This window comes from Orcinus orca, chromosome 9, assembly GCF_937001465.1.
Source record: "Orcinus orca chromosome 9, mOrcOrc1.1, whole genome shotgun sequence".
Lineage (NCBI taxonomy): Eukaryota > Metazoa > Chordata > Mammalia > Artiodactyla > Delphinidae > Orcinus > Orcinus orca.
The window spans coordinates 89907119-89923477 of NC_064567.1; the positions used below are offsets into that span (position 1 = coordinate 89907119).

General features: G+C 38.7%; 1 protein-coding gene across 1 annotated transcript in view; it reads right to left on the reverse strand.

Moving 5' to 3' along the window:
* Nucleotides 1–3389: 3389 nt before the first annotated feature.
* Nucleotides 3390–16359, reverse strand: part of SLC26A3 (solute carrier family 26 member 3) — a 29319-nt gene continuing 16349 nt past the window's right edge. The window contains exons 13-20 of the mRNA XM_012535067.1: nt 15293–15362; nt 15109–15201; nt 13465–13560; nt 9774–10007; nt 8267–8321; nt 5473–5615; nt 5284–5349; nt 3390–3476 (exon numbers count right to left, since the gene is read on the reverse strand). Of these exons, the coding sequence (XP_012390521.1) occupies nt 3453–3476; nt 5284–5349; nt 5473–5615; nt 8267–8321; nt 9774–10007; nt 13465–13560; nt 15109–15201; nt 15293–15362 (781 nt within the window). The 3' untranslated portion in view covers nt 3390–3452. The remainder of the gene's footprint in view (nt 3477–5283; nt 5350–5472; nt 5616–8266; nt 8322–9773; nt 10008–13464; nt 13561–15108; nt 15202–15292; nt 15363–16359) is intronic.

Consider the following 16359-nt stretch of genomic DNA (forward strand, 5'->3'; position numbering starts at 1 on the left):
AATCATTTTCACAAGAGATGATGGTGGTGACGTAAGTATCAAGAAGTGGGTGAGGGACTTCCCTGGTGGTCCAGTGGGTAAGACTTCACGCTCCCAATGCCGGGGGCCCAGGTTCGATCCCTGGTCGGGGAACTAGAACGCACATGCATGCCGCAACTAAGAGTTCATGTGCCACAACTAGGAGTCCGCATGCTGCAATTAAAGCCCACACGCTGCGACCAAGTAGCCTGCATGCTGCAGTGAAGATCCTGGATGCCACAACTAAAACCCAGTGTGGCATGCATAAATAAATAAATAATAAATATTTAAAAAAAGAAGTGGGTGACTTGTGGAAGGATGGAGAGATATATATATATATATATATATATATAAATTTATGTATGTAAATTAAGCACGTATATATGATGGACATGGGTATATAATTATGAACCAACTAGATATGATCCCTGCTAATTAGGAGCTTACATTTCTAACTTACCCAGGAATTGTTCTTGATAGTAACCCCTGAATTTTCCTCAAAAGATTTTATTATGTTCTTTTTCAAAGTATAGCGGCCAGGGTGGGGAAAAACACTAAAAAATGTTTTACAAAAGTATACAGATATACAACCATAATGAGAGAAATAATTTATTTGATTCTGGAATTAATAATATATTTCCTAATAGCTTTTCTGGGTATACTTAATTGTGCAGTGCTAAATAAGTGACTTTGGAACAGATCTGCAGAATGCACCTATATTGTTCCTGAGTTTAGTCCTGCCTTGTGCTAGATCAGTTTTTAGATAGGTTTTTATTTCTTTTTTTTTAGGTTTTTATTTCTTTGAAGAGGTAGTATTTCCTAATGATTAAGAGCCTGGGCTCTGGAGTCAGACCATCTAGACTGAATTCTGGTTCTATACCTATAGAACTAGCAAGTATATATAACTTAGACTAATTACTTATGCTCTTTGAGCCTTGATTTATTTTGCTTTTCTAAAAAATGAGGATAAACATAGTACCTATCTTAGGGGGGCTATTTTGAGAGTTAAGTGAGTTGATACTAGACATATTTAAAAGGTAGAGTCAATAGAATTTCCTAACAAAATTTTCAGCCTGAGCAGCTGGAAGGCTGGAGTTGGCATTAACTGAGGTGGAAAGGTGCTAGTAGAACAGATAAGGGGGAGAGGATCAGTAGATCAGTTTTAACATGTAAGTTGTCCAAATGAAGATGGCAGACAAATATGAAATATTCCTCTCTCTGCTCTTGTTTATGCAGTGTATGGTCCAGCTTGTATTTAAGACATTTCATTTACATTTCTAAATACAGTAAGTTACTGTATTTAAATAAGAATATGTATCAAATGCATAAATTAGCATTAGAAAATGATTTTGAAGATAAACTGCTCAACATGTATGTATGAGCTCCAACCTTTCTTAATTTCAGTAATATATGTTTCTTCACAAGTGGTTCTGTCTCCCAGTTCATCACTGGATATCCTCTCCCCTTCAGTTTGCTCTGATTTGTGTAAGTTTTATTTTTTTGTAAGTTTTATTTATTTATTTTTATAAATTTATTTATTTTTGGCTGCGTTGGGTCTTCGTTGCTGCGTGCGGGCTTTCTCCTTTTGCGGTGAGCGGGGGCCACTCTTCGTTGCAGTGCGCGGGCTTCTCACTGCGGTGGCTTCTCTTGTTGCGGAGCATGGGCTCTGGGCGCACTGGCTTCAGTAGTTGTGGCAGACGGGCTCAGTAGTTGTGGCCCACGGGCTCTAGAGTGCAGCCTCTGTAGTTGTGGCGCACAGGCTTAGTTGATCCGTGGCATGTGGGATCTTCCTGGACCAGGGATCGAACCCGTGTCCCCAGCATTGGCAGACGGATTCTTTACCACTGCACCACCAGGGAAGTCCCATAAGTTTTATTTTTATCTTCCAACGCAATCTCTTAACCTCTTCCTAAATCAGGGCTCAGAGTCTTTGCCCTGGTCAGTTTCCAATATTTGCTCTGAGGCAGGCAAATAGAGGCCCAGCCCCATGCGTACCCCTTACCCAAAGCATATCCACCTTAGAGGCCTCAGAGAAAAAACATTTAAGGATGAGGATAAGTGAACCTCACTCAAGATGTTAAGGTTGAATGGATTGTGATGGGGGCACGGTAATTGGAGTGCTTTTTCCTGCTCTATGACATTTTGGTTGGCAAGAAGAGGGTAGAGGGCACCTTTGCTTGTGAAGATGCAGACATCAGTGACAATTCTGTGCAAGGCTTTTGCCCCACCCCCAAGCCAAATGACCAATTAAATAGGCTCATGCTTTCAATTTCTACTGGAGCTCTTAACCTGAGATTCATAGGGCATCATATACAAAGGTATATGTGTATATGTATTTTTTCCCAAAGTCCATAGGGTACATGAGGCTCTCTAAGGTGTCCATGACTCAAAAAGTTTAAGACACGTTGCTATAAAGAGTGCTGACATTCTAGTTTTTAATTAAGAGTAGCTATGCAAATAAGCCTTTGTTTTATTTTTCTGTAATTGGTTTTAAGTCCAGTAGACAAGCCCTCTCAGTAAAGACATTAACAAAGGTTAGAAGGGTACTTTGACAATAAACATTCAGAGGTGAGATCTAAAACAATTGGGGCAACTTTTCCCATTGACAGAGTGGTTTGATGTTGAACAGAGGCCACTGAATCTTTTTCTGTTGGTGATGATGTTTAATTTCTGTTACATAAAATAAATACAAATTTGTACCAAGAACAGTTCCAGCAAAAAAGAGAAACATGCTGAATCTCATTCTCCAGTTGAATTGAGCTCTAGAGCTGTTACCCTGTGAGTTACAAATAATGACCAGCAGTGAAGAAAGAGTCAAAAACTAGTTATAGTTACAGATAGGGCATTAGAAGGATTGTATCTAAATCTGGATAGGCGGTTGAGTGCTTTAAAAAGCTATAGTAATCATAAAATCTGGGCAAAGAAGTCTCATTGCAGGGGGTTTAGAAGATTCTCATGTAGCAGGTTTCCAGTCAGATCACTATAAAGAGGACCCACAGCAAGCATGTTTCAGAAAACTAACAAATTTAACAAAGCAAGACACACCCACTGTACAATTGATTTTTTAAAATGGATATATATTAGTATGAACTATACAAATTACAAGATTCAAAGCAGTGGTGCAAATGCACTGCAAAATATGCGCAAAGGTAGTGACTTGGATGGAAATCTGTCAGTGCTATAAAAATACATACAAACAATAATTTTCCTTTGATAAATCTACAAGGTATAAAATTAAGAGTATTTACATAATTGCCTACTAGATATGTGAAAAATATACCATGCTAGAACAATCTCGTTCCAAAGTTTGAAACATAATTTCTGTCAAACAAAAATATTCTTCATACAATGTATGAACTTATCAATAACTTTCTGGGTATAAAGTTGTTCTTTATGTGACAGTCAGATGAGGATCCCTCTGAATTATATTTTGATTAGAATTTTGTTTCACTGGGTACCTGGAAGAAGACAGAAAGTTCTTGCTTTAAAAGACTTGTTAAGTTCTATCCCTCTTAATAATCATATCTTGTATTTAAGAAGAGTAAATGTGGTCAATCTGATTAAAATTGGGAGCTAGAACTTACCAGAGTCACCAACAAGTTTTTTGTCTTCAATTTTAATGATCAAATAATACCTTCCACGACTACTTGGTTAACGTAGAACCATGTGATACCATGTTGTAATAGAAGTGTATCTTTCAAAGGCCTAATTTAACTTAACCAAAATAAGAATATAATGTGTTGTAGTAATATATTTCTTCACATTTGTTACAGGGGCCATACAAACTCAAAGGGGCCAAGTGTGCTGGTCAGGGACACTCAGCTTTTACATGAATTACCACTGGTGGCCTAACCACGACTGCTGATTTATCTTCCTCTAAGTAATGCAAAGAGCTTGTGTTAAATATTTCTTTTTTTTAAATATAGGGAAACAGGTACAGGATGGTGTTGACTACATTCTGTTTGACAGTTGGTTCTAAAGCTATGATTGGACATCAGATTTAAATTCTGTTCCTATACTTGATCCTTTAAAACTTGGTGACAATTCTGAATCCAACAACTGGGCAGAGGGTTTCTGGTAAGGCTCTCTTTGTGGGGGCCTCGGGCAAGGTGCTAGATGTGGGGTTTTCTGGAAAACAGCCCTGGGAAACAGAATCATGGCTCTCCTCTCCCCCACCAGGTCTAATTTTCTGGAATGGCTTTTTCATCTAACCTTTTTCTGTTTGATAAAACTCTTAATAATCATCCAGGCTTATCTTATGCTATACATTGCTTCATTTCTAATTTAAATTCTTTTTTGCTATTCTTCTTAGACCTTTCTTCAAATAAGAGAAATACCACCAGCCACTTCCCGTACTTGAAGACAATCATTAGATTCTTTCCCAGGACCCTCACATCCATTAGTTTTTCACCAAAGGAAACAGCCAGTATAACATAGTGTGCAGAACATAGATCTTGACATCAGACACATCTTGCTTCAAATCCTGTTGTCAGTTTAGTGTGTGACCTTAAGCAAATTAGTTAAGCTCTCTGAGCCCTTCTAATTTCCTCATTTGTGAAATGAAGATATCTTCTTTGCATATTGTTGTAAAGATTGAGATCATGAATGTAATGCACCTACCATATACTTGCCTTACAGCAGATACCCATTTTGATTTGTAGTTCTGCTTTTCCCAAACTAGAGACAGTCCCTTATAGGAGTGAATATTCTAGAAATGAATATTCTAGAATGAAACGGCACTATCCAGTTAAATGATGATTTGGCAACTCTTTCAAGTAAGGAAGTAAAGGAACCTAACTTTCAGTGCTGGGCTAGGCACTGTCTAGGGGCTTCCCATGCATCTGGGGGTCAGGAGGTGTACATTAGCTTCTCAGCTCCATCACAAATTCATCTGTAGATGGAAACAGTAATTCCTTCCCTGCCTCATGGATTGACAAGACCAGAATAAGATCTTTGTTGCAAGTACTTTGAAAACAAAACGTTCTCTCTCTCTATGCTCAATATTGCGCTAAGAGATCGAGTATCACTATTTTCCATCCTTTTTTTGTAATGGTCTGAGCTTATTTCCCCCCAGAGTCCCTATGAGATTGACGTTGCTTCAGTTTTCTTTCTTTTTTTTTGTTATTGCTTCAGTTTTGTAGGGATGAGGCACAGAGGCTCAAACAGGTGCTGGACTTTCTGCAGTGTGCTGGAAGAGGCCTCACTATTTTTAAAAGTGTTTTGTCCTAATATCTAGATACAGGTAAACCTGCTGAGGAATCTTACCTGACATTCCCGATTACGTAATGCTCCATTTGTGTTTATGGTGAAATCAAATTTTGCTTCTTTTTCCTGAAAAACCAGGATGGAAATATGGATTAGGAATATATTTTTTTAATGTTGAAAAATAAAGGGAAATTTAAGAAGCACAGATGGTTGGTTATACAAATGTGAAAGTCGCCAAAAAGCTGGTACCTGACTGGGATTAAACTTCGAAGTACTGTAATCTTTCTTCATCAGAATATGCAAAACAGCATCATGGATTGTTAAGAAGAATATTGAGTCCTTGACTTCATCATCAAAAAATTCACACCGTGCCAGCTTCTCAATGAAGTCATCTGAAGAGAAGAAAGAAAGAAAAACAGGAAGAAGTAATTGTTTGGCTATGGGTTTCTCCTTGAGGTTGGGGATTTGAACTTACATTTGCAAATGTGCATTTCACTGATGTTTGGTTAAGTGTTTGGGGGTTGCAATGGTACGAAACCAGTGTACCATTAGTACAATGTCTTCTGGAACTAAAGGACACCTTTCTAAGAAAATTACACATATAATGTGTTCATGTAAAAACAAAGAAGGAAAAGGTTCAAATGAGAAAAACTTTTAGGCAGGAGACTTGTGAGTTAATCTCCCTCGTTAATGACTGGAGCATCAAATGTAGCTTATTACTAAAAGCTGAGATTCTGCCAAAATAGAACGTATACTCATGGACCAGTGCCATGGTTCTGGATTTACTAGTTACTGCTTTAGTCCATTTTCCCAAAGGTGCTGGGTACTATCAGAAAACATCTTCCTTGGCACCGTACATTACCTCTCCAGTCATCTTTGAGGAATTCTATTCTTGTAGGCACTAACCAGCATTGTTTGCACAGATAACCAAATATTACATCATGTCTACTATATGCAAAGCTCTGGCTGGGTAATATGAAGGATCAAAACCTAAGTTAGACATGAATCTTGTCCTGGAGTGAAGGTAGAGCTCTTATATACTATCTTAATGAAAGGGAAATTGTTGTAGAATCATAAAGGCAGGAAGCAATCTGATTTTTTTCTTTCATGTTTTTTTGGGGTCTTAAATAATGCCTAGCACAAGGTAGGTCCTCAGATATTTGAAGAATGAATAAGAGAGGCACAGATCATGTGCTATGGAAATTCAGAGAAAGAAGGGTAAAGGTTGTTTCCTCTTGGCAGGATTCTGGGAAAACTTGATGAAGCAGTTACCGTTTAAAAGAATGCCTAGGATCTGGAGAAAGAAGGATGAAGAGAAGGTATGAAAGGGTGGAGATGGGAAAGTCTGTTCACAGGCAAACTTTCAATATTGACAAGACCTAGCAGTGTCTGAGGGAGAGGGAGAGAGGAGGGCATTGTGGTTGCCAGAACCCAGGATGCAGGTGGGTGGTGGTGTGCAGTGAGAGGGAAGGTGATGATCTTAGTTGAGGACCAAGAGGGATGCCAGGCAGCAGAGGCAGCAGGAAAGGACAATCTCAAAACACCTGGGATTATGGAGAAAGAATAAAATTGTTTAAGAGATTAAAGGGTTACTGAGATTAAGAGAATATTTTTAATTATAAGGAAGCCTTGAAACTAGAGTATATCTGTAGATTTTATGGATAGGAGCCAGTAGAGAGCAAAAAATTAAAGATGCCAATTTCACGCCTCCCTCAATTTCACTTGTCCTCCCCCTCCGTAAAATGTTTTCCCCCAAGATACTGTCAAGGTTGACTCCCTCACTTCATTCCAGTTGCTGCTCAAATGTCGCATTACTGGACATCCTTGATCACCTGTCTAATATAGCACTACCCCTGTGGCTCTATGTCTCTTAACCCTGCTCTTTTCTTCACAGTGCTTATCATTACCTGAAATATCTTTTTATTTGTTTATTATCGGGCTTTCCCACTAGACTATAAGTTTCATGAGAAAGATTAATGGGATGAGTCAGAAAATGGGATGGGAGAATATTCTAGTCATGGACAAGGACACTGATTAGTTCTTGCAGAGGACTTAGATGAGAACTGATAAGGATCTGGATTAAGGCTGTAGAAATGGAGAGGAAGAGTGATTCACTTCATATTTATGGTGACTCACTGAATATAGAGGGATGGGGAGGAGAAATTAAAGACGGCTCCAAGGTTTCTACTTTGGGCAACTGGGTGGGTATGTGGTGATGCAGTGATCAAGATAGAAAAGGAGAAGGAGTAGTTTTGGGAGGGAAGGTAATATATTTAGTTTTGAATACATGTATCTTAAGTACTTGGAGGACATCCAGATGGTTGAATACAGGGTCTGCAGCTCAGAAGAAAGGTCTGGGCTGAAGATGTAGTTAGCAGATTCATTAACCTGTAGACATACTTGCAGTCATAAGCATGCTAAGAGATTGGCTTAGAAAGAGTTGATAGAATTAGAACCATAGGGTTTAGGTTTGAACCTTGGGGAAGACCGACTGCGGTGTGGAGAGGAAACAATGTCAGACACTGTGGAGCTCTGAGAGTGGTGGGAAAGGACTCAGAAGAATGGTCTTGCAGAAGTCAGGGAGACAGAGGCTAAAGAAAGGTACCTCAATGCTAAAGTAAGCTCCAAGAGAATGAGGCTGGGCTGGGGGTGGTTGATCTCAACAACCTGGACATCATTGATGACCTTGGCAAGGGCAACCTCATCAGTGAGGTGAAGCAGAAACCAGGTAATTATGGGCCGATGAATCGAGGGAGGTGAGGAAAAGAGAAAACAAGCCTACTTTTCTAGGAAGTTTAGGGTAAACAGTGGTTACATATTCACTCCTTTGCTGCCTGTTAAACTAGGATTCAAATTGTAAAGTTAATTACATATTGACACAACTCAAATATAAATATGCTGTTCCCTAGAGATTTCTACTGGAAATCTACAAATTAGATTTCCTTCTTGGTGATCATAAAAAGTGCCTGTTCTTTGGAGAAGCTGTCTAGATTGAGAGTTAGCAGTAAAGAAATTGTCAGAATATAAAAACAAAACAACTTACCATCAGTTCCAACAATATACACATCTACCTGAATCCTGATAAATTCTTGCAAGATCTGTTAAAAAGAAAGTAGATCTTCCTTAGGGAACAGTTTCACTTGTCAGAATCATAAAGAAAACTATCATAATTATGTCTTAGGGTGATATGTTGCTTTCAGAGCCTTTTACATTTTGAAAAGAGACAATAGTATAGAGATACGAAAGTTAATAACAAGGCTCTATCACAGAAAGAAAGAAATCCAAAGGAAAGAACTCTAAGGAAGGATGATGGGAAAATGTTCTGCCTTGACTCACAAGATGAACTCTGATTTAATTTTAAAATTTTCTTCTATGGGATGATCTTGACTTAGAGCTTTCATCTATATAAAAGTTTAAAAACCCCATGACCCGTACACATTGTTCTTTTTATTCCTGTCCACAGTGCCTGGAGGTATCTAGCACCAATGAATCTTTATCCGTTTTCCTGGTCTTTAGGCTAAGAACAAAGGCCAGTAGTGATATGAGAAAGGTCATATGAGGTTAAGAAAAGTATCTTGTACTGTTGATCAGTTTAGCGATCATAAATATCACTATTATCATCAGTAAACACTTTTAGAGCCTCTACTGGGCTGAAGTAAGAATTAGGACCTTAAGGAAACCAAGGAAACCTAAGGCAGAGTCCCCATCCTTTGTGCTATACTGCCAAGATCAAAACATAAACTTTTTGTGTATTTTCTCCTCCAAAGCTAAAATAGACAGAAGCAAAGAAAAAGAAAAGGCAAGCAGTCTCAAAAGTTATGTGATGTTTAGATTTTTTTTTAAAGATAGTTTGAAGGAAATAAAATTGATCCTATTTTTGAATTTTATATCCAGTTCACCTATACTTAAGATCTTAGGTCAGTTTTTATGTAGGCAGATTTCTATAAAAAAATAAGCAAAAGAGGGGAACTTGGAATTCTTAAATTCTCTTGATATCTGTTTCTGCATTTCTGTTAGAAACTCATTATTTTAGAAATGCTGACGAAACTGTGCAAAGAAAACAGCCTGCAACCTGACTGTTACAAGTTCCGTTTTAAAATCACATGTGACATTTATTCTTTTGCATATCTACTTAAAAAAAAACACACATTATTATATAGTCAAGTGAAATCTCACTGGCTTATGAAAGATGAGGATAAAAACAAAAGGCCACTTTTTCGTTCCACTTTTTCCCAAGACCTCCTCTATTTCAGGACAATTTAGATACAACACCCGCAAGGATTTGAAGGCACTGCAGAATTGGAATTTAATAGGATTATGAGCATTGTTGTCTATAAGCATACATTAGAAATTATATGCAGTCTCATGGGAAATGCACTTTTAAAGAGTTCTCTGAACATGCCCCACCTGCACTCCCTCCATGAAATATTCTAAGATTAAAATTTACTTCTACTTAAGCATGTGTTATCTAAAGGAGCATCCTTCCACAAATACACCTTTTTTACCTTTAGTGACTGATTAGCTGTTTCCACTCAGAAAAGAGAAATTACCATTTTGAGACCCCTCATTGATGAAATGTCAAGAAATGACACTGCTGAAAAGTCAAGAATGAGGCTGTGGAGGTTGATTTTAGGGACCGTGATGTTGAAAGGAAGATCAGCGTTCCAGTCTATCTGGAAGGGCAGGTCTGTTGTATTGATGGGCTGATCCAGTTCTTCTATATTATCATTGTCCAGCTCTTCGTCAGAATCTTTAAAGCCATCAACAGTACATATATATCCTTTCTGCAAGAGAGGATACTAATATGCATAAGACCTGTGACCGAGAAAAACACTGTAGGCAAAGATGTCACAAAAAAAGAAAACTACAGGCCAATATCGCTGATGAACATAGATGCAAAAATCTTCAACAAAATACTAGCAAACAGAATCCGACAGCACATTAAAAAGATCATACACCGTGATCAAGTGGGGTTTATCCCAGGAATGCAAGGATATTAACAAATATTACAAATTGAAGGAGAAAAACCATATGATCATCTCAATAGATGCAGAAAAAGCTTTCGACAAAATTCAACACCAATTTATAATAAAAAACCCTCCAGAAAGTAGGCATAGAGGGAACTTACCTCAACATAATAAAGGCCATATATGACAAACCCACAGCCAATGTCATTCTGAATGGTGAAAAACTGAAACCATTTCCACTAAGATCAGGAACAAGACAAGGTTACCCACTCTCACCATGCTTATTCAGCATAGTTTTGGAAGTTTTAGCCAGAGCAATCAGAGAAGAAAAAGAGATAAAAGGAATCCAAATTGGAAAAGAAGAAGTAAAACTGTCATTGTTTGCAGATGACATGATACTATACATAGAGAATCCTAAAGATGCTACCAGAAAACTACTAGAGCTAATCAATGAATTTGATGAAGTAGCAGGATACAAAATTAATGCCCAGAAATCTCTTGCATTCCTATACACTAATGATGAAAAATCTGAAAGAGAAATTAAGGAAACACTCCCATTTACCACTGCAACAAAAAGAATAAAATACCTAGGAATAAACCTACCTAAGGAGACAAAAGACCTGTATGCAGAAAACTATAAGATACTGATGAAAGAAATTAAAGATGACACAAACAGATGGAGAGATATACCATGTTCTTGGATTGGAAGAATCAACATTGTGAAAATAACTATACTACTGAAAGCAATCTACAGATTCAATGCAATCCCTACCAAACTACCAATGGCATTTTTCACAGAACTAGAACAAAAAATTTCACAATTTGTATGGAAACACAAAAGACCCCAAATAGCCAAAGCAATCTTGAGAAAGAAAAAGGGAGCTGGAGGAATCAGGCTCCCTGACTTCAGACTATACTACAAAGCTACAGTAATCAAGACAGTATAGTACTGGGCTTCCCTGGTAGCGCAGTGGTTAAGAATCTGCCTACCAATGCAGGGGACATGGTTCGAGCCCTGGTCCGGGAAGATCCCACATGCCACAGACCAACTAAGCCCACATGCTGCAACTACTGAAGCCTGCGTGCCTAGAGCCTGTGCTCCACAACAACAGAAGCCACCACAATGAGAAGCCCGCACACTGCAATGAAGAGTAGCCCCTGCTCGCTGCAGCCGGAGAAAAGCCCGCATGCAGTAACAAAGACCCAACACAGCCAAAAATAAATAAAAGAAAAGAAAAAAGACAGTATGGTACTGGCACAAAAACAGAAATATAGATTAATGGAACAGGATAGAAAGCCTAGAGATAAACCCATTCACATATGGTCACCTTATCTTTGATACAGGAGGCAAGAATATACAATGGAGAAAACATAGCCTCTTCAATAAATGGTGCTGGGAAAACTGGACAGCTACATGTAAAGGAATGAAATTAGAACACTCCCTAACACCATACACAAAAATAAACTCAAAATGGATTAAAGACTTAAATGTAAGGCCAGACACTATAAAACCGTTAGAGGAAATCATAGGCAGAACACTCTGTGACATAAATCACAGCAAGATCCTTTTTGACCCACCTCCTAGAGAAATGGAAATAAAAACAAAAATAAACAAATGGGTCCTAGTGAAACTTAAAAGCTTTTACACAGCAAAGGAAACCATAAACAAGAGGAAAAGACAACCCTCAGAATGGGAGAAAATATTTGCAAATGAAGCAACTGACAAAGGATTATTAATCTCCAAAATATACAAGCAGCTCATGCAGCTCAATATCAAAAAAACCAACAACCCAATCCAAATATGGGCAGAAGACCTAAATAGACATTTCTCCAAAGAAGATATACAGATTGCCAACAAACACATGAAAGGATGCTCAACATCACTAATCATTAGAGAAATGCAAATGAAAACTACAATGAGGTTATCACCTCACACCAGTCAGAATGGGGTTCATCAGAAAATCTACAAACAATAAATGCTGGAGAGGGTGTGGAGAAAAGGGAACCCTCTTGCACTTTGGTGAGAATGTAAATTAATACATTCACTATGGAGAACAGTATGGAGGTTCCTTAAAAAACTAAAAATAGACCTACCATATGACCCAGCAATCGCACTACTGGGCATATACCCTGAGTAAACCATAATTCAAAAAGAGTCATGTACCACAATGTTCATTGCAGCTCTATTTACAATAGCCAGGACATGGAAGCAACCTAAGTGTCCATCAACAGATGAATGGCTAAAGAAGATGTGACACATATATACAATGAAATATTACTCAGCCATAAAAAGAAAGGAAATTGAGTTATTTGTAGTGAGGTGGATGGACCTAGAGACTGTCATACAGAGTGAAGTAAGTCAGAAAGAGAAAAACAAATACCATATGCTAACACATATATATGGAATCTAAAAAAAAAAAAAGTTCTGAAGAACCTAGGGGCAGGACAGGAATAAAGATGCAGACATAGAGAATGGACTTGAGGACACGGGGAGGGGGAAGGGTAAGCTGGGAAGAAGTGAGAGAGTGGCATGGACATACATACTCTACCAAGTGTAAAATAGATAGCTAGTGGGAAGCAGCCGCATAGCACAGGGAGATCAGCTTGGTGCTTTGTGTCCACCTGGGGGGTTGGATAGGGAGGATGGGAGGATAGGGAGGGTGGGATGGAGACGCAAGAGGGAAGGGGATATGGGGATATATGTATACGTATAGCTGATTCACTTTGTTATAAAGCAACAACTTACACACCATTGTAAAGCAAATATACTCCACTAAAGATGTTAAACAAAACACTGTATGTCAAGGATAAGTAGTGAATTTCTGAAGCATAGATTCAGAGTTGGGTCAATTGATGGGATTGTAAACTGTTTTATTTGGAGAATAAAAAATTTCTTAGGGGCTTCCCTGGTGGCGCAGTGGTTGAGAGTCCGCCTGCCGATGCAGGGGACACGGGTTCGTTGGTACCCCGGTCTGGGAATATCCCACATGCTGCGGAGCGGCTGGGCCTGTGAGCCATGGCTGTTGAGCCTGCGCGTCCGGAGCCTGTGCTCCGCAACGGGAGAGGCCACAACAGTGAGAGGCCCACATACCGTAAAAAAAAAATTTCTTAGGAGAATACAATTTTAAGGAGACCCTTAAAAACATGACACTAATTGACACACAAAGAACCTTGTTTATCCGTCATTTCATTTAAAGGAATGGAACCAACCTCTTGAACTACATTTTACTAAGCTTTTAGGTATAATATGCAGAAATGTGGGCAAGAAGCTTACCAGTGTCACTTGCAACAGACCTTTCTTCTGCAGTTTTCGGATTTTCTTCAAAGCTTTGTTGCGCTTGCGAAGAATTCGAAGTGGACTAAAGCCAACCTGAAAAGCCCATTGCTGTGTTACAAGAATGCTGAATATTCTGCTACTTATATAGCATAATTCTAGTTAATGGCATAATTCTACTTATATAGCATAATTAAGCGGGGTGGGTTGAGGGATTGGGGCACATAAAGCAGATATTTGAAATAAAATTTACAAGTGGTCCAAACATCATCATTGAGAGCATTGTATCAGACCTATGGTCTGCTCAGCCTGTATGCAGTTAACATGCAAAAACCTCTGTACCATCCAGGTTTTATCCCTAAAGTATCCATTAATGGGTCTAAATTCTATTTGAAGTTTTTGTTTTTGTTTTTGGCCCACACAACCCTTAGGGAATTTTATTTTATTTTATTTTTTCTATTTGTTGAATATGAGTGGCATCTAATTAGTATCCTGCTTCTAGATACTTTTTATTCTATTAAAATTTGTATGATTATATTTTATAATATCTACGATTATATGTCTTATTTTATACTTTTAGTATTAGATCTGAGGGTAACGTTCATTTTTCCCCTTTTCAAAACAAATGTGTTCTTATTGTGGTAATATTTAGCTCCAGAGTAATAAGTAAGGAGGATCAAATTATGTAATAAAAAAATCATTGACAAAAAAATGTAGTGAGATGGAAAGATAAGTGAAAAGGACAGTATCTAAAGCCAGATAGACAGTATGATCCCATTTTGTAAAAAAAAAACTTGTTGGGTAGAAAGATATTTGATGCATAACAAATGAGTAAAAATAGTTAGGGTTTAAGGCAGAAGCTCTGTGCAAGGTACAGAGTGGACCAGAAGGCATGTGAAAGAGTGAGTGCTGAGGTTTTGTTTCTTAACCTTAAAGTCTGCTTCTTTGTCAGCTTCTCTCCAGTCCACCAGGGACACTAGTTGTTATTTAGTGTTAAATATTCATTTATATTATATTTATTCATTTCACTTATAAGTATTCATTTGCTATCCTGAATCTCTTCAAGGATGCAGTCAAATATTAAGGACTCGTGTTGTTTCTGAAGTTGATTCCCAAAGAAAATCTGTAGGAGATCATCTATTGAAAACCAGCAGCCCAAAATCTTGTGGTAAATCTTTTTACTTTACAGCAGAATTTAGTAAAAAGGGTCTCTATATTGGACCTTATACAAAAAGTCTCAGGCTTCCCTGGTGGCGCAGTGGTTGAGAGTCCACCTGCCGATGCAGGGGACACGGGTTCGTGCCCCAGTCCGGGAAGATCCCACATGCCGCGGAGCGGCTGGGCCCGTGAGCCATGGCCGCTGAGCCTGCGCGTCCGGAGCCTGTGCTCCGCAACGGGAGAGGCCACAACAGTGAGAGGCCTGCGTACGGCAAAAAAAAAAAAAAAAAAAAAGGTCTCATTTCCCAACATGTTAATGGACCCCTTATAATGTAGTTCCACCTGCCCTGGGACACAGGATACAAAAACACAAACACAACCCAGCCTCAACATATGTGAAATGAATGACACTCCTGTTACAGAACAAGCATTTCTTCCCTAGATATTCAGTGGAATTAAAAAAAAATTAATAACCCCAAACCTTACAGCATCGATAAGTTTCTGCTTAAAGAAACTAATGTTTGCAAAGTAAATAGGAGATGGACATCTGAAAATCTTCACACCGTCTGGTTCATACATCTGTAAGGCAGAGAAGTCATAGTAGATGGTGCCCATTAGATTTATATTAATATCATTTAGCCAATCAAAGAGAAAAATGAGTTTTCCTTACTTCAGAGTAATCTTTTCTATTCTTATAGATGTTGCTCCTGCCAACATTAGCCAGCGTGCTGCACTTGGGACTGTAGGAAAAATCAACACCAAGTGAATCATTCATGCATATACGTTAGGCCTATGAGGCTAACGTCGATGTTTTCCCAGCATCCCAAAGCAGGCTCACTTTTCCAAATTTTAAAGGTTGGGGAATCCTCACGCCATCATGCCCTGGAGGGCATACACCTTCTTTGACTGACCCTCCCACAGCTCCTGGAACCGTGCCTCTCCTCCCATTTACCACATCCAGTTTACAAAGCACTTCCATATGCTTTGGCATTTTGATTCTGAATATCAGTTAGTGGGTGAAATAAGGCAGATACAGTCACCTTGTTGTATAGATAAGGACATGGAGAAGTATCATGATTTGCCTATGACCACTCAGTTTGTCTCTGTGTTTGATGGGTCCCCAAGAAATGAATGAAAATATAAGTGAATAAACAAGTGCAGGAACATTTCAATGTAAATGTGTTCCGTCAGTCCAGGATCAACCCTAACTATGATAACACCTTCTGTTCTAGAACACCTTAGATCCCAACAAGCCTTATCTCTCTGTCACGCCATGTAATCCAACATAGGCTGAGTGACCACACGGTGGTGACATTACACGGCAGAGATTTAAGAATCCAAAGATGTTTGGACTGGAATTCTGTTTGGAATTCTGTTAAAAATCAAGAATTCTAAGTAGCTTTTGTGGCATTTCGGGATGAGAGGGGCCTTTGAGAAGTTTTCTAATCCAGCTCCTTGATTTTCAGGTGGGAGTCCAATCTAACAACCCATCCAGAGGAACAACAACACTCCCCCAGACACGGAGAATCTCAGAATCTTCTCAGAAACACTTTCCCATGTTTAACAAGTCTGAGACAAAGACAGTAAACCTGCTCAGAATAGAATTACCACCAGTTTACAGCTGGGCAAACAGACTCAGAGATTTATGATTTCTTTGAATTGGTGTCAAAGCAGGGAGCAGACCAATAACTGGTGGGATCTGGCTGATGCTCTAAGGTTGGGCCATTCTTTCACCCT